This window comes from Oncorhynchus nerka, linkage group LG2, assembly GCF_034236695.1.
Source record: "Oncorhynchus nerka isolate Pitt River linkage group LG2, Oner_Uvic_2.0, whole genome shotgun sequence".
Taxonomy (NCBI): Eukaryota; Metazoa; Chordata; class Actinopteri; order Salmoniformes; family Salmonidae; genus Oncorhynchus; species Oncorhynchus nerka.
In genome coordinates, this window is record NC_088397.1 from 85,237,107 (window position 1) to 85,263,227 (window position 26,121).

At 44.1% G+C, this 26,121-nt stretch overlaps 1 protein-coding gene across 4 annotated transcripts in view; it reads left to right on the forward strand.

Moving 5' to 3' along the window:
• Positions 1–26,121, forward strand: part of LOC115121829 (TOX high mobility group box family member 2-like) — a 274,969-nt gene that overhangs the window by 65,910 nt on the left and 182,938 nt on the right. For 2 of the 4 annotated variants that reach the window (XM_065004074.1, XM_065004072.1), the window contains exon 2: positions 10,738–10,833. The exons of the other annotated variants lie outside the window; for them this stretch is intronic. In XM_065004074.1, the coding sequence (XP_064860146.1) occupies positions 10,738–10,833 (96 nt within the window). The remainder of the gene's footprint in view (positions 1–10,737; positions 10,834–26,121) is intronic. 4 annotated transcript variants of the gene reach the window in all.

Sequence of the window (26,121 nt, forward strand, 5' to 3'; positions counted from 1 at the left end):
GCACTTTGGCCCTGGCTGATTCATGAGAGGAAGTCTGAGGTACTGGGAGAGGAGCAGAGTTTCAACCCTACCCTTTCCTTTTAAGGCAGTTCATTCAGAACAGAAAACTGTACTGCATCTCGTAAATACAAAATAAAAAAGATTGTTAAGAGCCCAAGAGAGTAGGCTACTATCAAACACAAAAGCAAAAGCTAACTAAAGGAACCAAATCAAACTAGATATTGCAAGGTGGATGTATAGCATTGGTCGCTGACTCCGTGTCTTTAGTGTGAATCTCAAAAAGCAATGTACTCAACCATATAGTCCTTTCTATCATTGTGCAAGTCGAGGCCAGAATCTTTCTATTCTTGTTGTCAAGGCCGATAATATAGTTAACAATGACATACCACTCACATACTTCATAGCTCCATCTAAGTCACAGAAAGAGCCGTGTCTAACATGAAAGCTATAGATAATAGCATAAGTGATGGGTTTAGCCCTCTCTCTCTCTATGATACAGAAAGCAATGGAAGTTGCCTTTGTCATTTGCACTCAAATCCTCATTTTTGTACGATGCTGTCTTACTCTGAGAGCAAACTGCATACAGATGTAGGATCTTAATTTGATCACCCTGTTGCAGGAGAACTTTCCTGCAATGAAGGACATTTTTAACTTGTAGTGTATTTAAGGTTTCACTGCAAATTGGCTCAAATGAAGATCCAACATCTATAGTTATAAAACCATACACAGTGACAGGGGATCTATGTAGCTTTGAACTGGCTACACCACAGTGATTCACAAGGAAAACAGACGACTGTTAGAGTTTGGCTGAAAACAGGGGAGGCTCTTTTGTGAGGGAGGAACATGCAAACAATAGATTATTTTAATGCGTTAAAAAAATATATTATCCCATAACAAATTCAGAAAGACAAACTGAAAATGGAGATGTTTGAAAGCAGGTTTGAGGGTTGAATGTGTTGCTTCAAATGTCAACTTTATACTGATGAATCATTGAGAGAAAGATTTGTGTTTTGTTGGGAGACAATTATTGAAAGTGCTACATTTGGCACTGAATAACTGTGAAATTCACTTAACGTAATCGCTTCAAACCACCTGTTTCAGACTTTAAGAATGTCATTGCTAAGGTTATGGGCTTGGCATATGTGCAGTTTTAAACACATGAAGTTGAGTTCTCTCCCTTTTCAGGGTAGTGAATATGCTGATGAAAGTTTTCCCAGAGCGTTGTAATGGTGCTTTGACTAACATAGTCCAATTGTGATTATTTTGCTCGGTTGACAATATATCTGATAGGCCGATATGAGTTGCTGTACTCAGCTATACCCTCTGTTATGTGTGTGTGTATGAAGCTGACAAAACACACACACACACACACACAAGCTTGTACGTACGCACACACACACACACACACACACACACACACACACACACACACACACACACACACACACAGAGAGAGATTATATACTGTATTCAAACAAACACTCAAAATCATTTGGATTCCAGCCAAAGCCTCTTATTTTCTTTTTCACACACACAAACAGACACACACACACACACACACACACACACACACACACACACACACACACACACACACACACAGACACACACACACACACACACACACACACACACACACACACACACACACACACAGACACACACACACACACACACACACACACACACACACACACATTGTACTGAGATGTTATCTTGCTTCTATTGATCGCAAGGAAGAAATACACTCAATCACAGGAACATGCAGTACTGTCCAAAGCCAGGGCTAACTAACCTAGAACAACAACTGTGTTGTACTGTAAGTCATTAAATAGCAAACAAAAACCTTGGCACTACATTTTTGCCAATTATATACACTATATACACAGCAGTATGTGGACACCCCTTCAAATTAGTGGATTCGGCAATTTCAACCACACCCGTTGCTGACAGGTGTATAAAATTGAGCACACCACCATGCAATCTCCATAGATAAACATTAGCAGTAGAATGGCCTCAGTGACTTTCAACGTGGCACTGTCAAGTCAGTTTGTCAAATTCCTGCCCTGCTAGAGCTGCCCCGGTCAACTGTCAGTAACGCTATTGTGAAGTGGAAACGTGTAGGAGCAACAACGTCTTAGCCGCGAAGTGGTAGGCTCACAGATTGGAACCCCTGAGTCGTGAAGTGGTAGGCTCACAGATTGGAACCCCTGAGTCGTGAAGTGGTAGGCTCACAGATTGGAACCCCTGAGTCGTGAAGTGGTAGGCTCAAAGATTGGAAACCCTGAGTCGTGAAGTGGTAGGCTCACAGATTGGAACCCCTGAGTCGTGAAGTGTGTAGCTCGTAAAAATCGTCTGACCTCGGTTACAACACTCGGTTACAACACTTATTTAATGTCATGTAGTATTTTAAACTGTATGTAACTGCTGTAGCTGCTGCCTAATCATCCAACATCAGTGCCCAAACTCACTAATGCTCTTGTGGCTGAATGGAAGCAAGTCCCCACAGCAATGTTCCAACATCTAGTGGAAAGCCTTCCCAGTAGAGGGGAGGCTCTTATAGCAGCAATGTTCCAACATCTAGTAGAAAGCCTTCCCAGTAGAGTGGAGTCTGTTAAAGCAGCAAAGGGAGGACCAACTCCATATTAATGCTGATGATTTTGGAATGAGATGTTCGAAGAGCAGGTATCCACCTACTTTTGGTCAACGTTCAACAATTTGGGGTCACTTAGAAATGTCCTTGTTTTTGAAAGAAAAGCACATTTTTTGTCCATTTTTTGTCCAACATAAAATTAATCCAAAATACAGTGTAGGCATTGTTAATGTTGGAAATGACTATTGTAGCTGGAAATGGCTGATCTTTTATGGAATATCTACGTAGGCTTACAGAGGCCCATTATCAGCAACCATCACTCCTGTGTTCCAATGGCACGTTGTGTTAGCTATTCCAAGTTTATCATTTTAAAAGGCTAATTGATCATTAGAAAACCCTTTTGCAATGTTAGCACAGCTGAAAACTGTTGTTCTGATTAAAGAAGCAATAAAACTGGCCTTCTTTAGACTAGTTGAGTATCTGGAGCATCAGCATTTTTGGGTTCGATTAGAGGCTCAAAATTGCCAGAAACAAAGACCTTTCTTCTGAAACTCCTCAGTCTATTCTTAAAAAAAAAATATATATATTTTAAATGACCCCTTTTTCATGGTATCCAATTGTTTTCAGTAGCTACTATCTTGTCTCATCGCTACAACTCCCGTACAGGCTCAGGAGAGACGAAGGTTGAAAGTCATGCGTCCTCCGTTATACAACCCAACCAAGCCGCACTGCTTCTTAACACAGCGCCATCCAACCCGGAAGCCAGCCGCACCAATGTGTCGGAGGAAACACCATGCACCTGGCAACCTTGGTTAGCGCGCACTGCGCCCGGCCCGACACAGGAGTCGCTGATGCACGATGAGAAAAGGATTTCCCTACCGGCCAAACCCTCCCTAACCCAGACGGCGCTAGGCAACGATTGGACAGAGGAAGATTGGAAAAAAGTATTATGGACAGACAAATCTAAGTTTGAGGTGTTCGAATCACAAAGAGGAACATTCGTGAGACACAGAAAACATTTAAAGATTGCTGGAGGAGTCCTTGACGCCATCTGTTAAGCATGGTGGAGGCAATGTGATGGTCTGGGGGTGCTTTGGTGGTGGTAAAGTGGGAGATTTGTACAGTGTAAAAGGAATCTTGAAGAAGGAAGGCTATCACTCCATTTTGCAATGCTGTGCCGTACCGTATGGTTGGAGCCAATTTCCTCCTACAAACAGGACAATGACCCAAAGCACAGCTCCAAATTATGTAAGAACTATTTAGGGAAGAAGCAGTCAGCTGGTATTCTGTCTATAATGGAGTGGCCAGCACAGTCACCTGATCTCAGCCCCATTGAGCTGTTGTGGGAGCAGCTTGACCATATGGTTGGTACATAAAAGGTGTCCATCAAGCCAATCCCACTTGTGGGAGGTGCTTCAGGAAGCATGGGGTGAAATCTCTTCAGATTACCTCAACAAATTGACAACTAGAAGCCAAAGGTCTGCAAGGCTGTAATTGCTGTAAATTGAGGATTCTTAGACGAAAGCAAAGTTTGAAGGAAACAATTATTAATTAAATTAAAAATCATTATTTATAACGTTGTCAATGTCTTGACTGTATTTCCGATTCATTTTGCAACTCATTTCATGAATGTTTATATGGAAAACAAGGACATTTCTAAGTGACCCCAAACTTTTGAACTGTAGTATATATATATACAGTGGGGCAAAAAAGTATTTAGTCAGCCACCAATTGTGCAAGTTCTCCCACTTAAAAAGATGAGAGGCCTGTAATTTTCATCATTAGGTACACTTCAACTATGACAGACAAAATGAGGGAAAAAATCCAGAAAATCACATTGTAGGATTTTTAATGAATTTATTTGCAAATTATGGTGGAAAACAAGTATTTGGTCACCTACAAACAAGCAAGATTTCTGGCTCTCACAGACGTGTAACTTCTTCTTTAAGAGGCTCCTCTGTCCTTCACTCGTTACCTGTATTAATGGCACCTGTTTGAACTTGTTATCAGTATAAAAGACACCTGTCCACAACCTCAAACAGTCACACTCCAAACTCCACTATGGCCAAGACCAAAGAGCTGTCAAAGGACACCAGAAACAAAATTGTAGACCTGCACCAGGCTGGGAAGACTGAATCTGCAATAGGTAAGCAGCTTGGTTTGAATAAATCAACTGTGGGAGCAATTATTAGGAAATGGAAGACATACAAGACCACTGATAATCTCCCTCGATCTGGGGCTCCACGCAACATCTCACCCCGTGGGATCAAAATGATCACAAGAACGGTGAGCAAAAATCCCAGAACCACACAGGGGGACCTAGTGAATGATCTGCAGAGAGCTGGGACCAAAGTAACAAAGCATACCTATCAGTAACACACTACGCCGCCAGAGACTCAAATCCTGCAGTGCCAGACATGTCCCCATGCTTAAGCCAGTACATGTCCAGGCCCGTCTGAAGTTTGCAAGAGAGCATTTGGATGATCCAGAAGAAGATTGGGAGAATGTCATATGGTCAGATGAAACCAAAATATAACTTTTTGGTAAAAACTCAACTCGTCGTGTTTGGAGGACAAAGTTTGGGGCTGTTTTCTGCAAAGGGACCAGGACGACTGATCCGTGTAAAGGAAAGAATGAATGGGGCCATGTATCGTGAGATTTTGAGTGGAAACCTCCTTCCATCAGCAAGTGCATTGAAGATGAAACGTGGCTGGGTCTTTCAGAATGACAATGATCCCAAACACACCGCCCGGGCAATGAAGGAGTGGATTCGTAAGAAGCATTTCAAGGTCCTGGAGTGGCCTAGCCAGTCTCCAGATCTCAACCCCATAGAAAATCTTTGGAGGGAGTTGAAAGTCCGTGTTGCCCAGCAACAGCCCCAAAACATCACTGTTCTAGAGGAGATCTGCATGGAGGAATGGGCCAAAATACCACAAAAGTGTGTGAAAACCTTGTGAAGACTTACAGAAAACGTTTGACCTCTGTCATTGCCAACAAAGGGTATATAACAAAGTATTGAGATAAACCTTTGTCATTGACCAAATACTTATTTTCCACCATCATTTGCAAATAAATTCATAAAAAATCCTACAATGTGATTTTCTGGATTTTTTTTCTCATTTTGTCTGTCATAAGTGTACCTATGATGAAAATTACAGGCCTCTCTCATCTTTTTAAGTGTATGTCCTCAATATACAATTCAAAAGTTTGGGGTCACTTAGAAATGTCCTTGTATATATATATATATATATATATATATATAAATATATATATATATATATATATATATATATATATATATTGGAATCATTAACTCCCCTGGATGTATTTTTTACATTTCATGACTAGGATCAGTAAAATGTATTCTGATGTATGTAATTGTTAACTTTCAATGTGTAACTAAATGTTGCATTAAAGCATAGTAGTCTACAAGAAAGGTAATGCTTTGAGGAGGTGGCTTGCTTTACAGTAACAGCGACTTGATAATGAATGTGCTATTTACAGTAATCAGTAAGCACGCCCACGTTTCTCAGTTAGTAAAATGTGACTTTTTTGGGTTTCAATAGTAGGTCTAGTCAGATCTCTAGATCAAAACATGAGTGTATAGAGACTTTCTATGGACTGGGGTGGTCCTAACATGGACACAGTAGTACTGTACAGTAAGACTGTGAATCCCCTGTGAGAGGATACCCCCCTCCCCCATGACCAACTGAAATTGAATTGCCGCTATTTGCATAATGATAGCTAGCTGGGCCCAAGGCGGACTCGCCTAGAGATGAAAAGTAGCAATCACTTAGAGAGTGACCATGAGAGACCGAAAGAGAGAGAGAGAGAGAGAGAGAGAGAGAGAGACAGAGAGAGAGAGGGAGAGTTAGAAAGAGAGAGTTTCACTTGCTTTGGCAAAGTAAACATATGTTTCCCATGCCAATAAATCCCCTTGAATTGAATAGAATTGAGAGAGATATTTAAATGATTGTATTACTGCTCGCCTGTCAATATGACAGGAGCTTGACAATGTAAAAACATATCTGGATTCTTCTGTCATTTTATATGCAGGCTAAAGAGAGGCGTAGCGGTCTAAGGCACTGCATCTCAGTGCTAGATGCATCACTACAGACACCCTGGTTCAAATCCAGGCTGTATCACAACCAGCCGTAATTGGGAGTCCCATAGGGCGGCGCACAATTGGCCCAGCATTGTCCGGGTTTGGCCGGTGTAGGCCGTCATTGTCCTGGGTTGGCCGGTGTAGGCCGTCATTGTCCTGGTTTGGCCGGTGTAGGCCGTCATTGTCCTGGTTTGGCCGGTGTAGGCCGTCATTGTCCTGGTTTGGCCGGTGTAGGCCGTCATTGTCCTGGGTTGGCCGGTGTAGGCCGTCATTGTCCTGGTTTGGCCGGTGTAGGCCGTCATTGTCCGGGTTTGGCCGGTGTAGGCCGTCATTGTCCGGGTTTGGCCGGTGTAGGCTGTCATTGTCCGGGTTTGGCCGGTGTAGGCCGTCATTGTCCTGGTTTGGCCGGTGTAGGCCGTCATTGTCCGGGTTTGGCCGGTGTAGGCCGTCATTGTTCCTGGTTTGGCCGGTGTAGGCCGTCATTGTCCGGGTTTGGCCGGTGTAGGCCGTCATTGTTCCTGGTTTGGCCGGTGTAGGCCGTCATTGTCCTGGTTTGGCCGGTGTAGGCCGTCATTGTAAATAAGAATTTCTTCTTAACTGATTGCCTAGTTACATAAAGTAAAAATACTTACAACACATTTGTCTCTGTAGTTTAATTCACCATCACAGTTGTATAACTAGCCAAGTATTCCTACCAGTTTTCATATTACTGGCATGTATGTGACCCTCTCCTGGTTATATTTCCTGAGCAAGCATCCTCTTCTATGTGATTCTAAAATGCCCAGTATTCATCCCAAATCCATGATGACCCTGTTCTGAAATTCAAACTCAATAATTCAGCGTCATTCTCAATAAACCCCACTCTGGACTGATGATGTCGTCTGTCTGGGGACCTTGGCTGTGACATAACAACCTGCCAGCCATCCAGTGTTCCAGACAGCCATTTTCTCCCCGGGGGGACACACACTGTCGTGGGCCTCCGACAAGTACACAACCCCCTTCCTATTAAAACACAGTTCTATGGAGCTAGTGTTTACATTATCGGGACATAGACTCATTTATTACAGTCCTCTAAAGGCCTGTTTAATAGGCTGGTGTTGGAGAGAGATGGAGCTGGTGGCAGGTCTCATGGCTGGTTATAGCTGGTTATAGCTGGTTATAGCTTCCCCAAATGAAACTCATTACTTTCATAGTGCACTACTTTTGACCAGGACTCATAGGGCTTTGGTCAAAAGTTGTTGCACTGTATAGGGAATGGGGTACCATTTGGCAAGCAGCACTGTATAGGGAACGGGGTACCATTTGGCATGCAGCACTGTATAGGGAACTGGGTTCCATTTGACATGCAGCACTTTAAAGGGAATGGGGTACCATTTGACATGCAGCACTGTAAAGGGAACGGGGTTCCATTTGACATGCAGCACTGTATAGGGAATGGGGTTCCATTTGACATGCAGCACTGTATAGGGAACGGGGTTCCATTTGACATGCAGCACTGTATAGGGAACGGGGTTCCATTTGACATGCAGCACTGTATAGGGATTGGGGTTCCATTTGACATGCAGCACTGTATAGGGATTGGAGTTCCATTTGGCATGCAGCACTGTATAGGGAACGGGGTTCCATTTGACATGCAGCACTGTATAGGGAACGGGGTTCCATTTGACATGCATACCGGCCATACCGAGTGACAGAGAGAGAGGAGTGACAGAGATAGGAGTGACAGAGGGAGAGTAGTGACACAGAGAGAGGAGAGACAGAGAGAGGAGTGACAGAGAGAGAGGAGTGACCGAGAGAGAGGAGTGACATAGATAGGAGTGACAGAGAGAGGAGTGACAGAGAGAGAGGAGTGACAGAGATAGGAGTGAGAGAGGGGGAGTAGTGACACAGAGCAAGGAGTGACAGAGAGAGGTGAGTGACAGAGAGAGAGGAGTGACAGAGAGAGAGGAGTGACAGGGAGAGGAGTGACAGAGAGAGGAGTGACAGAGGGAGAGGAGTGACAGAGGGAGAGTAGTGACAGAGAGGAGTGACAGAGAGAGAGGAGTGACAGAAAGATGTGAGTGACAGAGAGAGAGGAGTGACCGAGAGAGAGGAGTGACAGAGATAGGAGTGACAGAGAGAGGAGTGACAGAGAGAGAGGAGTGACAGAGATAGGAGTGACAGAGGGGGAGTAGTGACACAGAGCGAGGAGTGACAGAGAGAGGAATGACATAGAGAGGATTGACAGAGAGAGGATTGACAGAGAGAGGAATGACAGAGAGAGGAATGAAAGAGAGAGGATTGACAGAGAGAGAGGTGTGACAGAGATAGGAGTGACAGAGGGAGAGTAGTGACACAGAGAGAGGAGTGACAGAGAGAGGAGTGACAGAGGGAGAGGAGTGACAGAGAGAGGAATGACAGAGAGAGGAATGACAGAGAGAGGAATGACAGAGAGAGGAGTGACAGAGAGAGGAGTGACAGAGATAGGAGTGACAGAGGGAGAGTAGTGACACAGAGAGAGGAGTGACAGAGAGAGGAGTGACAGAGGGAGAGGAGTGACAGAGAGAGGAATGACAGAGAGAGGAGTGACAGAGAGAGGAGTGACAGAGAGAGAGGAGTGACAGAGATAGGAGTGACAGAGGGAGAGTAGTGACACAGAGAGAGGAGAGACAGAGAGAGGAGTGACAGAGAGAGAGGAGTGACCGAGAGAGAGGAGTGACATAGATAGGAGTGACAGAGAGAGGAGTGACAGAGAGAGAGGAGTGACAGAGGGGGAGTAGTGACACAGAGTGAGGAGTGACAGAGAGAGGAGTGACAGAGGGAGAGGAGTGACAGAGAGAGGATTGACAGAGAGAGGAATGACAGAGAGAGGATTGACAGAGAGAGAGGAGTGACAGAGATAGGAGTGACAGAGGGAGAGTAGTGACACAGAGAGAGGAGTGACAGAGAGAGGAGTGACAGAGGGAGAGGAGTGACAGAGAGAGGAATGACAGAGAGAGGAATGACAGAGAGAGGAATGACAGAGAGAGGAGTGACAGAGAGAGGAGTGACAGAGATAGGAGTGACAGAGGGAGAGTAGTGACAGAGTTCTGACTACTGTACAGAATAGATATCAAGCCCAATTGCATACCGATTTCTCACTACATATCCATTTGCCAGCCACTCAACAACCCACTACACCAGTTATGCATGATTATCTTCAGGTGTGTTACCACTGATCTATGTAACTTAACTTAGTCGCTGTCTGCCTATTCTCCTCTCCCTGTGTCTCTCCTTTTTTACACTTACTTTTGAGTCATTTAGCAGACACTCTCATCCAGAGACTTTCAGGAACAGTTCGGGTTAAGAGCCTTGCTCAAGGGCACAGACAGATTTTTAACCTCGTCGGATTGGAACCAGCGACCTTTCGTGGGTGAGAGATAGATAAACAGAGAGAGAGGGAGAGAGAGAGAGATTAACAGAGAGAAAGATGGAGAGATAAACAGAGAGAAAGAGCGATAAACAGAGAGAGAGGGAGTGAGAGAGAGATAAACAGAGAGAGAGGGAGTGAGAGAGAGATAAACAGAGAGAGAGGTAGTGAGAGAATATGTGTGGTGTGAAAGAAGGAGAAGTACGGTGTAAAACTCGCTGAGGCAAACGCTCCAAACGCTCCAAAGGCTCCACTGGCAGGAAGGGTCTTGTTGTGAGTCATTAGATTCCCAGGTACCCCGGCTCCAGAGCTGCAGTGCCAACTCTCCTGCAGTGTGTTTTCACACATAGGGTAAGGGAGTTGGCCCACCGCTGCTAAATGAATGTAGGGGAAACACCACGTGTATGGGTAGACATCAGTAACAAGTGGATGTTTGTACTTGATGACAGTCTATTCAGATCTTAATTGCTTTATCACTAAATTCTGCTGACCTCCATGTTTCTACCATTGACGATGCCTAACTTTTTGTTCGCTAGCGTTTTTGTGTGTATGTGATGCAATAGTATTTAATTGAGTGAAAACATGTTGAAAGTTCTGAAGCTAAAGTTTCTCTCTCTCTCTCGCTCTCTCGTTCTCCCTCTTACTCTACAGAGCAGATACGGTGCATCAGACGACCGCGGCGTTCGACTTTATAGCTCCCTGCCCATGCGCCCCAACCCCAACGGGAAGAGACTGCCCTCTGCTGGGGTGAGAGGATGCTCCCCTTACCCCCACCCCCCTTACTCCCCACACCTCACCCCCTTACTCCCCACACCTCACCCCCTTTTTCCCCACACCTCACCCCCTTACTCACAGTTAGTACACAGTTCAACCCTACAGTGCCGATGGCCATTAAATACCAGTGATGTGCCACCACGAGACGAGTTGGGTGGTTTTGTGGTCTTCAACCGGTAGCACCCTCACATCTTGTGTTTCTGTATGAAGTGACTGACGAAAACACGTTCCCCACAAGATATGGTACTGTGCTAAACACTTTCTACATCTCCCTATGGAGACGTGCATCAGGGCCTGTAATCACAAAATCTTCTCAATTCATCACAATGAATAGGTGTGGGGACCTGATCCTAGTTCAGCCACTACGGGCTCAGATCAGTTCTAGGATCTGTCTTCGGTCCCACTTTAAATGACGTTCAGCTTATAAAGGCATTATAAATCCTTCATAAAGCTTTCATAAACGCTACATCTATGTGTTACAAATCATTGATAAACGTATGTCATGCTTTATAAAGGGTTCATAAATGTGGCATAACTGTGTGACATACAGTAACCACTAATGTCAATGTGACATAACCCATTATGTCAAATATGACATAAGCCTTTGTTTTCTAAAGAGTGGCATAAGCACCACTTAATAAAGGCCTTGTAAACCATATTACATTGAGGCTCTCATGCATCTTGGTACAGCATTGCAATACCAGGATATTGGGTTTGATTCCTGCGACCACCCATATCTAAAAAATGTATTCACTCAGGACTCTAACTCGCTTTGGATAAAAGTGTCCGCTTAATTGTATATATTATATTATATTTCACTCATTTCTAAGATGGCTCAACCTCTTTCCCTCTTGGGTGCATAGTTCATATTGGACCTAAAATGCAGTCATGCAGAGCAAAAAATGTTGGTACAGCCTTTTAAAATCCGCTGGGAAAAAGTGCATACTTCAGTATTTAAAAAAATACTTTTTCTTAGTTTTGTTTTTCCAGGTTTTGGATTTCCCCCATTCTTTCTGGTTTAGCCCATTCTTTCTGGTTTAGCCCATTCTTTCTGGTTTAGCCCATTCTTTCTGGTTTAGCCCATTTTTTCTGGTTTAGCCCATTATTTCTGGTTTAGCCCATTTTTTCTGGTTTAGCCCATTCTTTCTGGTTTAGCCCATTCTTTCTGGTTTTGCCCATTCTTTCTGGTTTAGCCCATTTTTTTCTGGTTTAGCCCATTTTTTCTGGTTTAGCCTATTCTTTCTGGTTTAGCCCATTTTTTCACATTTTTTAATAGAAAAACAACTAAATGTGTTTTTCTTTGTTCCCGACAATGCTTTAAAAATCAGTGGATGACTTTTGAGGTCTGGGATAAATGTAAGAAACATAGTTTTTTTGAGTGCAGTTGCTCTTTAATTCAGTGAGCATGCCCTGGACTGAAGTTTGGTTAGCAGGTTTTCTGTAATGCAGTAAGCGCACGTGATGTGATTGGGCCGCCATTGGAATGGGTGGAGTTAAAGGCCACCAACACTGTATTATACAGAGCCCCATGAAATGACACCATATACATTCTACAGACACTACTGAGTATTCCATACATACTTTCTTGCTCTAAGCCAAAATGTAATTCATATACAGTGACTCACATTGGGCCATTTATTTGACCTTGGAACATGATTTAAAACCCACATTTTATGCAAATGTCACTTAAATATGAACAAATACGAATCACTGTTAATGTTTAGAAAATAATTTGTAATATATCATGAATGGCTATTGTTGACACTTTTCTACTATTAAGTGGGGCAATTTTATTTTGAAGAAAGAAAAAAAACTGTGACCCCGAAGTACTTTTTTAGTTTTGCTGATCATGTGATGAGTTTGAAAACCAAGTGCCCCACTTGTGCTGCCACCGGACAGCAAAAAAACAGGTAAGTTAACCTTTATTTATTGTAATTTAAATTAGTTTGTAGTAAAGTGTAGAGCTAAATTACATGCTGTAGTTACCTTAATCGTTATTTCAAGTAATTTTGGTGACTTCACAGTAATTGCTACTTAGACTAAATTTTGCTAGCTAGCAGGCTCAGCTAAATGCAAATCCTCCTAGATACAGCCATGTCTCATAGTCACATCATGAGATTTATAAATGCAAGAGGAATATAATAATAGGAATTGCATGGAGTTTCCCATCTTCCCATTTCGAGTTTCTAGCGCAGCACAGAAATACCCTTATCCAGATGGTGGGACAAAGACATTTCCTAACAGACCTGCTAACTTTATTTGTTGTTACCTTTAAGGTTGGAACCAACATGCAGTACCTCCAGCAGGAAGAGAGGCAAGAACCATTTGTCCGCCAGCTCAGGGACAAGCTATATTGTTCACAGTCCTGTATAATGTACAATGTAATTGCATTGCTGGACTTTTTGACACTTAATGTATATGTATTGTTTTTAAAATTTACACATTAAAGGAAGAAAAAAAACATGTCTTTATCTTTATTTGATTTAGCTGTTAGTGATAATTCACTAAGTGTTTTTTTGTGTGTGTTTACATCATTAAGTCTTTATGGATGTGTTATATATGACCAAAGGGCTCTGACTATGAATTAAGTACAGCATCATGCGATATAGAGTCTTTATGGATGTGTTATATATGACCAAAGGGCTCTGACTATGAATTAAGTACAGCGTCATGCGATATAGAGTCTTTATGTATGTGTTATATATGACCAAAGGGCTCTGACTATGAATTAAGTACAGCATAATGCGATATAGTGTCTTTATGGATGTGTTATATATGACCAAAGGGCTCTGACTATGAATTAAGTACAGCGTCATGTGATATAGTGTCTTTATGGATGTGTTATGAATGACCAAAGGGCTCTGACTATGAATTAAGTACAGCATCATGTGATATAGTGTCTTTATGGATGTGTTATATATGACCAAAGGGCTCTGACTATGAATTAAGTACAGCGTCATGTGATATAGTGTCTTTATGGATGTGTTATGAATGACCAAAGGGGTCTGACTATGAATTAAGTACAGCGTCATGTGATATAGAGTCTTTATGGATGTGTTATATATGACCAAAGGGGTCTGACTATGAATTAAGTACAGCGTCATGTGATATAGAGTCTTTATGTATGTGTTATATATGACCAAAGGGCTCTGACTATGAATTAAGTACAGCGTCATGTGATATAGAGTCTTTATGTATGTGTTATATATGACCAAAGGGCTCTGACTATGAATTAAGTACAGCGTCATGTGATATAGAGTCTTTATGTATGTGTTATATATGACCAAAGGGCTCTGACTATGAATTAAGTACAGCATCATGTGATATAGAGTCTTTATGGATGTGTTATATATGACCAAAGGGCTCTGACTATGAATTAAGTACAGCATCATGTGATATAGAGTCTTTATGGATGTGTTATATATGACCAAAGGGCTCTGACTATGAATTAAGTACAGCGTCATGTGATATAGAGTCTTTATGTATGTGTTATATATGACCAAAGGGCTCTGACTATGAATTAAGTACAGCATAATGCGATATAGTGTCTTTATGGATGTGTTATATATGACCAAAGGGGTCTGACTATGAATTAAGTACAGCATCATGTGATATAGAGTATTTATGGATGTGTTATGAATGACCAAAGGGGTCTGCCTATGAATTAAGTACAGCGTCATGTGATATAGAGTCTTTATGTATGTGTTATATATGACCAAAGGGCTCTGACTATGAATTAAGTACAGCGTCATGTGATATAGAGTCTTTATGGATGTGTTATATATGACCAAAGGGCTCTGACTATGAATTAAGTACAGCATCATGTGATATAGAGTCTTTATGGATGTGTTATATATGACCAAAGGGGTCTGACTATGAATTAAGTACAGCGTCATGTGATATAGAGTCTTTATGTATGTGTTATATATGACCAAAGGGCTCTGACTATGAATTAAGTACAGCATCATGTGATATAGAGTCTTTATGGATGTGTTATATATGACCAAAGGGCTCTGACTATGAATTAAGTACAGCGTCATGTGATATAGAGTCTTTATGGATGTGTTATGAATATTTGAAGGTGTCTCACTTCAAACTAAGTGTCAATAAATAGGTTATTAACATTCTGCTGATTTATGAAGGTTCTCTCATGATCCACAGGTTATTGTATGGTGTTTATTGGTTTTTAAATGGGTTGATGGACCTGGAAAGCTTGCACTTGTGTGTGTGTGTGTGTGTGTGTGTGTGTGTGTGTGTGTGTGTGTGTGTGTGTGTGTGTGTGTGTGTGTGTGTGTGTGTGTGTGTGTGTGTGTGTGTGTGCGTGGGTGCGTGCGTACATGCTCGCGTGTGTGTGTGTGTGTGTCAGAGCCCAGATGATTTGGAGTAGTCCAACCTGAGACTACCACATCACATCACTCTTCTGTTTCCATTCTGGAGACCAGGGCTTGATTACAACATGTTACAATGCTGCCAACATGTTGTGGCTGATCTTTCAGCGGGGGAGTTGGTGAATGTGTCAAAGACTTGACTGGGCCCATCACCGCGTGGTGTGGATCGTTTTTGTTGTGTGCATGTTTGTGTACTGAGGAAAATGGAACTTGGTTCCAGAAGAAAGACACTTTCAATTTATTTAGGTTGGGGGCTTTCATCATGGTTTCTTGGTGTAACGTCGTCCCCAGGGGTGTGGATGAGGTAGGGGCGTGGATCAGAAAACCAGTCAGTATCTGGCGTGACCACCATTTGCCTCATGCAGCGCACAACATCTCCTTTGTATAGAGTTGATCAGGCTGTTGATTGTGGCCTGTGGAATGTTGTCCCACTCCTCTTCAATGGCTGTGGGAAGTTGCTGCATATTGGCGGGAACTGGAACACGCTGTCGAATACGTCAATCAAGAGCATCCAAAACATGCTCAATGGTGAGTACGCAGGCCATGGAAGAACTGGGACATTTTCAGCTTCCAGGAATTGTGTACAGATCCTTGCGACATGAGGCTGTGCATTATCATGCTGAAACATGAAGTGATGGGGAGGTGGATGAATGGGCCGACAATGGGCCTCAGGATCTCATCACGGTATCTCTGTGCATTCAAATTGCCATCGATAAAATACAATTGTGTTAATTGTCCATAGCTTATGCCTGCCCATACCATAACTCTACCGCCACCATGGTGCACTCTGTTCACAACGTTGACATCAGCAAAACGCTCGCACACACAACGCTATACACTTTGTCTGTGGCGGTGAGCCGGTTGGACATACTGCCAAATTCTTTAAAACGACGTTGGAGGTCGGCTTATGGTAGAGAAATGAGCATTCAATTCTCTGGCAACAGCTCTGGTGGATATTCCTGCAGTCAGCATGCTAATTACACACTCCCTCAAAATCTGTGGCATTGTGTTGTGTGACAAAACTGCACATTGGCCTTTTATTGTCTCCAGCACAAGGTACACCTGAGTAATGATCATGCTGTTTAATCAGCTTCTTGATATGCCACACCTGTCAGGTGGATGGATTATCTTGGTAAAGGAGAAATGCTAACAGTGATGTAAACAACTTTGTGCACAACATTTGAGAGAAATAAGCATTTTGTGCATATGGAACAATTCTGGGATCTTTTATTTCAGCTCATGTTGCGTTTATATTTTTGTTCAGTGTGTAATCATACGGAATGTGGTTCCTCGCTCTATAGCTACAACTGACTGGTGAACTGTGGTTGAGAAAGGAAGAGTTCCAAAACGCTAGATGTTTTTTCATCAGTAATGATTGCTTATGGGTACCTTCATGTCTCTTTCTAAGAGACTCTTTCCCATTATATACAAAAAAATCATAATTAAAATCGAAGTCAATTGCTTTCTTTTATCCATTTAACATAAGAACAATGGATAAGAGAGATTTTAATTTCATATGTCTTCCACACTCAATCCATGCGAACTTTTCTCTCTGAATTATCTCTCTCAGCCCTGCTTCAGGGTCCAATGGGGAACAGTGCAATATTGTTGGTGGGCTCCTTTTTTAATTACAATAGAGATTCTATTGATGTTTCCAACCACATGTCCTAAATAATTTATCAAGCGGAAGACTGCTAACAAAGCATTTGTACGAAACCCATCTGGTTTCAGGGCCAAGAACCATACGTTATCTAAAGTGAATATTGTAAATGGTGCTCTGCGGAGAGCCCACGGACAAATCATCCAAATGAGCTACTTGTCAGGGAGGCTGGAGGTAGTAAAGATATATATCCACTTTCATTCGACTCTCTGTCGCTAGAATTAAACTGTACATGCTAAATCTGCACGTCAAAGTTATTTATAAAATGGAAGGGAGTGAGGGACACAGGAAACGTTTCATAAACGTTCAAATAGTGGTGATTTCAATAACCGATAGGCTACAGACAGCCAATAGGCTACAGACAGCCGATAGCCTACAGACAGCCGATAGGCTACAGACAGCCAATAGCCTACAGACAGCCAATAGGCTACAGACAGCCGATAGGCTACAGACAGCCAATAGGCTACAGACAGCCGATAGCCTACAGACAGCCGATAGGCTACAGACAGCCAATAGGCTACAGACAGCCGATAGGCTACAGACAGCCAATAGGCTACAGACAGCCGATAGCCTACAGACAGCCGATAGCCTACAGACAGTCGATAGGCTACAGACAGCCAATAGCCTACAGACAGCCAATAGGCTACAGACAGCCGATAGGCTACAGACAGCCAATAGCCTACAGACAGCCAATAGGCTACAGACAGCCGATAGGCTACAGACAGCCAATAGGCTACAGACAGCCGATAGCCTACAGACAGCCGATAGCCTACAGACAGTCGATAGGCTACAGACAGCCAATAGGCTACAGACAGCCGATAGCCTACAGACAGCCGATAGGCTACAGACAGCCGATAGGCTACAGACAGCCAATAGGCTACAGACAGCCGATAGCCTACAGACAGCCGATAGGCTACAGACAGCCAATAGGCTACAGACAGCCGATAGGCTACAGACAGCCAATAGGCTACAGACAGCCGATAGCCTACAGCCAGCCGATAGCCTACAGACAGTCGATAGGCTACAGACAGCCGATAGGCTACAGACAGCCAATAGGCTACAGACAGCCGATAGCCTACAGACAGCCGATAGGCTACAGACAGCCGATAGCCTACAGACAGCCGATAGGCTACAGACAGCCAATAGGCTACAGACAGCCGATAGCCTACAGACAGCCGATAGCCTACAGACAGTCGATAGGCTACAGACAGCCAATAGCCTACAGACAGCCGATAGGCTACAGACAGCCGATAGGCTACAGACAGCCAATAGGCTACAGACAGCCGATAGCCTACAGACACCCGATAGCCTACAGACAGCCGATAGCCTACAGACAGCCGATAGGCTACACACAGCCGATAGCCTACAGACAGCCAATAGGCTACAGACAGCCGGTAGCCTACAGACAGCCGGTAGCCTACAGATAGCCGATAGCCTACAGACAGCCGATAGGCTACACACAGCCGATAGGCTACAGACAGCCGGTAGCCTACACACAGCCGATAGCCTACAGACAGCCGGTAGCCTACAGACAGCCGGTAGCCTACAGATAGCCGGTAGCCTACACACAGCCGATAGCCTACAGACAGCCGATAGCCTACAGACAGCCGATAGCCTACAGACAGCCGGTAGCCTACAGACAGCCGATAGGCTACAGACAGCCAATAGGCTACAGACAGCCGGTAACCTACAGACAGCCAATAGCCTACAGACAGCCAATAGCCTACACACAGCCAATAGGCTACAGACAGCCGATAGGCTACAGACAGCCAATAGCCTACAGACAGCCGGTAACCTACAGACAGCCAATAGCCTACAGACAGCCAATAGCCTACACACAGGCAATAGCCTACAGACAGCCGATAGGCTACACACAGCCGATAGCCTACAGACAGACAATAGGCTACTACACACAGCCGAAAGCCTACAGACAGATGATAGCCTACAGACAGACAAGAGCCTACAGACAGATTCAACAGCCGATAGCCTACAGACAGACAATAGGCTACTACACACAGCCGAAAGCCTACAGACAGACGATTTTATGAAAGCATTCCACGATACACCATCATTTACTTTTATTCACATGTAGAGTTATTGAAATGGAAGAGCCTTTTTGTCTGTTACTTCTTCCTGTGAGGTATTGCTGCCAAACTGTATCTGCATGGAGAGTGCAACCACTTAACAGTGTGAAGGAAACCAGAAGTTTTTCCATTGTACTTATCAGGTGCTGAGTTAAAAGCAGTACTGTCTGGTTGCAGTAAGTTTGCAGCCATGTTCATTTCCCCTCCTCTCTATCTCTATATCTCTCTGTCTCTCTACCAGGGGTTCAGTTAAAAGTAGGTTCTGCACTGCTTCCGCCCTCCCCCTCAACCCCTTTCAGCCAAAATAACCTCACTCAACTCCACTCGTGCTCTTCCCCTTTCTCCTTCCTGTCAAGGTGCACAGAGCCCCCCCACCTCCCTACTCCTCCTCCACCCCATCCCCCTACTCCTCTTCCACCCCACCTCCCTACTCCTCCTCCACCTCACCTCCCTACTCCTCCTCCACCCCATCCCCCTTACTCCTCCTCCACCCATCCCCCTACCCTCCTCCACCCCACCTCCCTACTCCTCCTCCACCCCACCTCCCTACTCCTCCTCCACCCCATCCCCCTACTCCCTCCTCCCCCACCTCCCTACTCCTCCTCCACCCCATCCCCCTACTCCTCCTCCATCCCATCCCCCTACTCCTCCTCCACCTCACCTCCCTACCCTCCTCCACCCCATCCCCCTACTCCTCCTCCACCTCACCTCCCTACTCCTCCTCCACCCCACCTCCCTACTCCTCCTCCATCCCATCCCCCTGCTCCTCCTCCACCTCACCTCCCTACTCCTCCTCCACCCCATCCCCTACTCCTCCTCCACCTCACCTCCCTACTCCTCCTCCATCCCATCCCCCTACTCCTCCTCCCCCACCTCCCTACTCCTCCTCCACCCCACCTCCCTACTCCTCCTCCCCCCACCTCCCTACTCCTCCTCCACCCCATCCCCCTACTCCTCCTCCCCCCCACCTCCCTACTCCTCCTCCATCCCATCCCCCTACTCCTCCTCCATCCCATCCCCCTACTCCTCCTCCACCTCACCTCCCTACTCCTCCTCCACCCCATCCCCCTGCTCCTCCTCCACCTCACCTCCCTACTCCTCCTCCACCCCATCCCCCTGCTCCTCCTCCACCTCACCTCCCTACTCCTCCTCCACCCCATCCCCCTACTCCTCCTCCACCTCACCTCCCTACTCCTCCTCCATCCCATCCCCCTACTCCTCCTCCACCTCACCTCCCTACTCCTCCTCCACCCCATCCCCTGCTCCTCCTCCACCTCACCTCCCTACTCCTCCTCCACCCCATCCCCCTACTCCTCCTCCACCCCACCTCCCTACTCCTCCTCCATCCCATCCCCCTACTCCTCCTCCACCTCACCTCCCTACTCCTCCTCCATCCCATCCCCCTACTCCTCCTCCACCTCACCTCCCTACTCCTCCTCCATCCCATCCCCCTGCTCCTCCTCCACCTCACCCCATCCTACCCCTCCTCCATCCCATCCCCCTGCTCCTCCTCCACCTCACCTCCCTACTCCTCCTCCATCCCATCCCCCCTACTCCTCCTCCACCTCACCTCCCTACTCCTCCTCCACCCCATCCCCCTTTCTTATTTTTAAAGTATTTTTTTTATCATAAATCTGTCGTTCTTTTTTTTTTGAAGACTTCAGCAGGATGGCATGACCTTAGTGTTGGATTGTGTTGCTGACCTTACTAGAGACATGACCTTCACCTAGTGAAGACCTGTTGCTGACCTTACTAGAGAAATTACCTTCACCTAGTGAAGACCTGTTGTTGTCCTTACTAGATACATGACCTTCACCTAGTGAAGACCTGTTATTGTCCTTACTAGAGACATGCCCTTCACCTAGTGAAGTCCTGTTGTTGTCCTTACTAGAGACATGACCTTCACATAGTGAAGACCTGTTGTTGTCCTTACCAGAGAGATGACCTTCACCTAGTGAATACCTGTTGTTGTCCTTACTAGAGACATGACCTTCACCTAGTGAAGACCTGTTGTTGTCCTTACTAGAGACATGACCTTCACCTAGTGAAGACCTGTTATTGTCCTTACTAGAGACATGATCTTCACCTAGTGAAGACCTGTTGTTGTCCTTACTAGAGACATGCCCTTCACCTAGTGAAGACCTGTTGTTGTCTTTACTAGAGACATGCCCTTCACCTAGTGAAGACCTGTTGTTGTCTTTACTAGAGACATGCCCTTCACCTAGTGAAGACCTGTTGTTGTCCTTACTAGAGACATGCCCTTCACCTAGTGAAGACCTGTTATTGTCCTTACTAGAGACATGACCTTCACATAGTGAAGACCTGTTATTGTCCTTACTAGAGACATGATCTTCACCTAGTGAAGACCTGTTGTTGTCCTTACTAGAGACATGCCCTTCACCTAGTGAAGACCTGTTGTTGTCTTTACTAGAGACATGACCTTCACCTAGCGAAAACCTGTTGTTGTCCTTACTAGAGACATGACCTTGACCTAGTGAAGACCTGTTGTTGTCTTTACTAGAGACATGACCTTCACCTAGGGAAGACCTGTTGTTGTCCTTACTAGAGACACACAATACTGCAGTGTCACCTACTAGTTACCCAAGGTGGTTTGTGGTGTTCACTTTGTAAAATAGTTGAACTAAGCTCATGAGGAATTCATTTATAGGCATTTATATTCTTTATGAATCAATTAGGATTAAGTTTATGTCCCAAAAATATGTGTACCAATCCTAGATTTCCCCTGAAAGAAAATCACTGAGGATGACAGAGACCTACAATAACAGAAACAACAGTCAAAATAACTTTGAACTTTGAAAACTGTGAAAATACTGTACTTACTTAATGTATAGGACAAAATGGGGTTGAACACAAATTATTCACAGTATGTCTTAAAGAATGTCAAATGGAAGAGGCATCATAAGGAATTTGGAATAAGTCACAGTTATGGATGGGGGAGAACAGAAACTGCAACACAGAAATCTTGAAAGAGAAGTTAAGTATTTTATTTTTAAAAATTTTTAATTTCACCTTTATTTAACCAGGTAGGCAAGTTGAGAACAAGTTCTCATTTACAATTGCGACCTGGCCAAGATAAAGCAAAGCAATTCGACAGATACAACGACACAGAGTTACACATGGAGTAAAACAAACATACAGTCAATAATACAGTATAAACAAGTCTATATACAATGTGAGCAAATGAGGTGAGAAGGGAGGTAAAGGCAAAAAAGGCCATGGTGGCAAAGTAAATACAATATAGCAAGTAAAACACTGGAATGGTAGTTTTGCAATGGAAGAATGTGCAAAGTAGAAATAAAAATTATGGGGTGCAAAGGAGCAAAATAAATAAATAAACAAAATATAGTTGGGAAAGAGGTAGTTGTTTGGGCTAAATTATAGGTGGGCTATGTACAGGTGCAGTAATCTGTGAGCTGCTCTGACAGTTGGTGCTTAAAGCTAGTGAGGGAGATAAGTGTTTCCAGTTTCAGAGATTTTTGTAGTTCGTTCCAGTCATTGGCAGCAGAGAACTGGAAGGAGGCGGCCAAAGAAAGAATTGGTTTTGGGGGTGACTAGAGAGATATACCTGCTGGAGCGTGTGCTACAGGTGGGAGATGTTATGGTGACCAGCGAGCTGAGATAAGGGGGTACTTTACCTAGCAGGGTCTTGTAGATGACATGGAGCTAGTGGGTTTGGCGACGAGTATGAAGCGAGGGCCACCCAACGAGAGCGTACAGGTCGCAATGGTGGGTAGTATATGGGGCTTTGGTGACAAAACGGATTGCACTGTGATAGACTGCATCCAATTTGTTGAGTAGGGTATTGGAGGCTATTTTGTAAATGACATCGCCAAAGTCGAGGATTGGTAGGATGGTCAGTTTTACAAGGGTATGTTTGGCAGCATGAGTGAAGGATGCTTTGTTGCGAAATAGGAAGCCAATTCTAGATTTAACTTTGGATTGGAGATGTTTGATATGGGTCTGGAAGGAGAGTTTACAGTCTAACCAGACACCTAAGTATTTGTATTTATAACTTATAGTTAGATGGTTCTTCCCCCTTGAAAGTAGCTAGCAGTGGCTAATTTTTATTTTGGCTGTTTAAAGAAAAAACGAACCATGGATTGCAGATTCTCCTGGACCGTAGACTAATTTCAGGGTGAGGAAACATTTAACATAACGTTGTAAAATAATGAACATCCCCTTTAAAGCCTGTAGAACAGCACACTGTCTTGACCACTAGCTAGTCAGACAACAACCCTTATCTAATGGAAGCAGAGACTGTACTGTTGTAGCCCTGGGTTGTACTTTTATGGTCCTCCACAGCATGTGCCTTCGTCCCAAATGGCACCCTATTCACTACCAGTGGTGGAAAAACTACTCAATTGTCATACTTGAGTAAAAGTAAAGATACCTTAAAAGAAAATGACTCAAGTAAAAGTGAAAGTCACCCAGTAAAATACTAATCACTCCTCTTTCACCCCAGCTGCCAAACTAGCCCTGATTCAGATGACCATCCTACCCATGCTAGACTATGGAAACATAACTTATAGATCAGCAGGTTAGGGTGCTCACTAGCGGCTAGATGTTCTTTACCATTCGGCCATCAGATTTACCACCAATGCTCCTTATAGGACACATCACTGCACTCTATACTCCTCTGTAAACTGGTCATCTCTGTATACCTGTCGCAAGCCCCACTGGTTGATGCTTATTTATAAAACCCTTAGGCCTCACTCCCCCCTATCTGAGATATCTACAGCAGCCCTCATCCTCCACATACAACACCGGTTCTGCCAGTCACAAGGTCCCCAAAGCACACACATCCCTGGGTCGCTCATCTTTTCAGTTTGCTGCAGCTACTGGACAGTTTTATCTCAATCTCTTCTTTGAAAGACTCAATCATCTTACTGACAGTTGTGGCTGCTTTGCGTGGTGGATTGTGTATTGTTGTCTCTACCTTCTTGCCCTTTGTGCTGTTGTCTGTGCCCAATAATGTTTGTACCATGTTTTGTGCTGATACCATGTTATGTTGCTACCATGTTGTTGTCATGTTGTGTTGCTACCATGCTGTATTGTCATGTGTTGCTGCCTTGCTATGTTGTCTTAGGTCTCTCTTTATGTAGTGTTGTGTTGTCTTCTGTCGTGATGTGTGTTTTGTCCTATAGTTATATATTATTTATTTTTTACATTAGTATTTTTAATCCCAGCCCTCGTCCCCACAGGAGGTATTTTGCCTTTTGGTAGGCCGTCAATGTAAATAATAATTTGTTCTTAACTGACTTGCCTAGTTAAATAAATAAATAAATACAAATAAAATTTAGTAAAAGTCTAAAAGTATTTGGTTTTAATTATACTTAAGTATAAATCATGAATAATGTCTTATATGCCATTTGGGACTCTGAATGGGCCTCTGCCTCAACACAGTAAACAATGCAGCCCAGTGTGCAACATGCATGGCCATTGTTTCTCTGTTCTGGGTATGTTACTATAGCCACTGTCTGGTGGTGTTGTTGTTGTCCTTGTAGCTTTTCCAACTCTGACATGATATATGGTAAAGGACTCAATGTCTCCAACTGGGATGACAGGTTCTTTTTTCCTCTCCTTCTTTCTTTTCCTGGTTGATTTGGAGAGCTTGCATATTCAATTATGTAGAGAGTGAGAGATGGAGTGTGCTCCGACTGCCATATTAATATTGCATGAGCACTATTCTATACAGGATATCTAAGAGACCGCCTATTAGAGCTAGCCCAGGAAGAATACGATACGTAGTGTGTGTGTTTGTGTGTGAGACAGAGAGTGTGTGTTTGTGTGTGTGTGCGCATCTGTGTGTGTACTCGCGTGTGTGTGCATGCGTGTGTGTGCGTGTTTGTGTGTGTGTGCGTGCATGCGTGTGTGTTTGTGTGTGTGTGCGTGCCTGTGTGTGCGTGTGTGTGTGTGTGCGTGTCTGTGTGTGCGTGTGTGTGTGTGCGTGCCTGTGTGTGTGTGTGTGTGCGTGCCTGTGTGTGCGTGTGTGTGTGTCCCTGTGTGTGCGTGCGTGTGTGTGTGTGTGCGTGTCTGTCTGTGTGTACGTGTGTGTGTGTGTGTGTGCGTGCCTGTGTGTGCGTGTGTGTGTGTGTTTGTGTGTGTGTGTGTGTGTGTGCGTGCCTGTGTGCGCGTGTGTGTGTTTGTGTGTGTGTATGTGCGTGCCTGTGTGTGCGTGTGTGTGTGTGTGCGTGCCTGTGTGTGCGTGTGTGTGCGTGTCTGTGTGTGCGTGTGTGTGTGTGTGTGTGTGTGTGCGTGCCTGTGTGTGCATGTGTGTGTGTGTGTGTGTGTGTGTGTGTGCGTGCCTGTGTGTGCGCGCGTGTGTGTGTGTGTGTGTGTGTGTGTGTGTATGTGCGTGCCTGTGTGTTTGTGTGTGTGTGTGTATGTGTGTGCCTGTGTGTTTGTGTGTGTGTGTGTGTGTGTGCGTGCCTGTGTGTGTGTGTGTGTGTGTGTGTGCGTGCCTGTGTGTGTGTGCGTGTTTCTTTACCCCACTGGTGATTCAATGGAGGTGGTGGTTATAATGAATGTTTTCCAGATTTGGTGTCGATAATAAGAGTGAGTCATTTGTTCAATATTGTATTGTTTGTTTATCTCCATGTATTTTAGATTGCACATCCAATTTGTTTCCAATTGCAGCATGAGTGATACTCTGTGATAATTGAGCTAAGAATAGAAATTGTAAACTAAACAAACAAACAAACTACTAAACATGCAAACAGATACTATCTGTAAATAAGTAAACAGAGGGAAGTTATTTATTCTCTCTCCATGCGAATCGGTAGAACCAAAACAATCTTGTTATAGATCATAACATAATTATGCTGTAACCATAACAATGACGGGATGACAGAATTTCGCATGACATCATTATATTTGCTGGTTGACTTCAATGGTATATATACAGTAGTTGTCAACACTACACGTCTCATTGGTTAAGACAATTCCTCAGAGTTTTCTTGGGGTTTGGCAAAAATGGGGAGGTTTTAGTGGCTGTTATGGGGATAATACTGAACTGGCTTCTGTAGCTTAGCATTGGGTCACACCAGACCTGGGTTCAAATACTATGTGCAATCATTTTATATACTTTTTCTGTGCTTGCTTCTCTTAA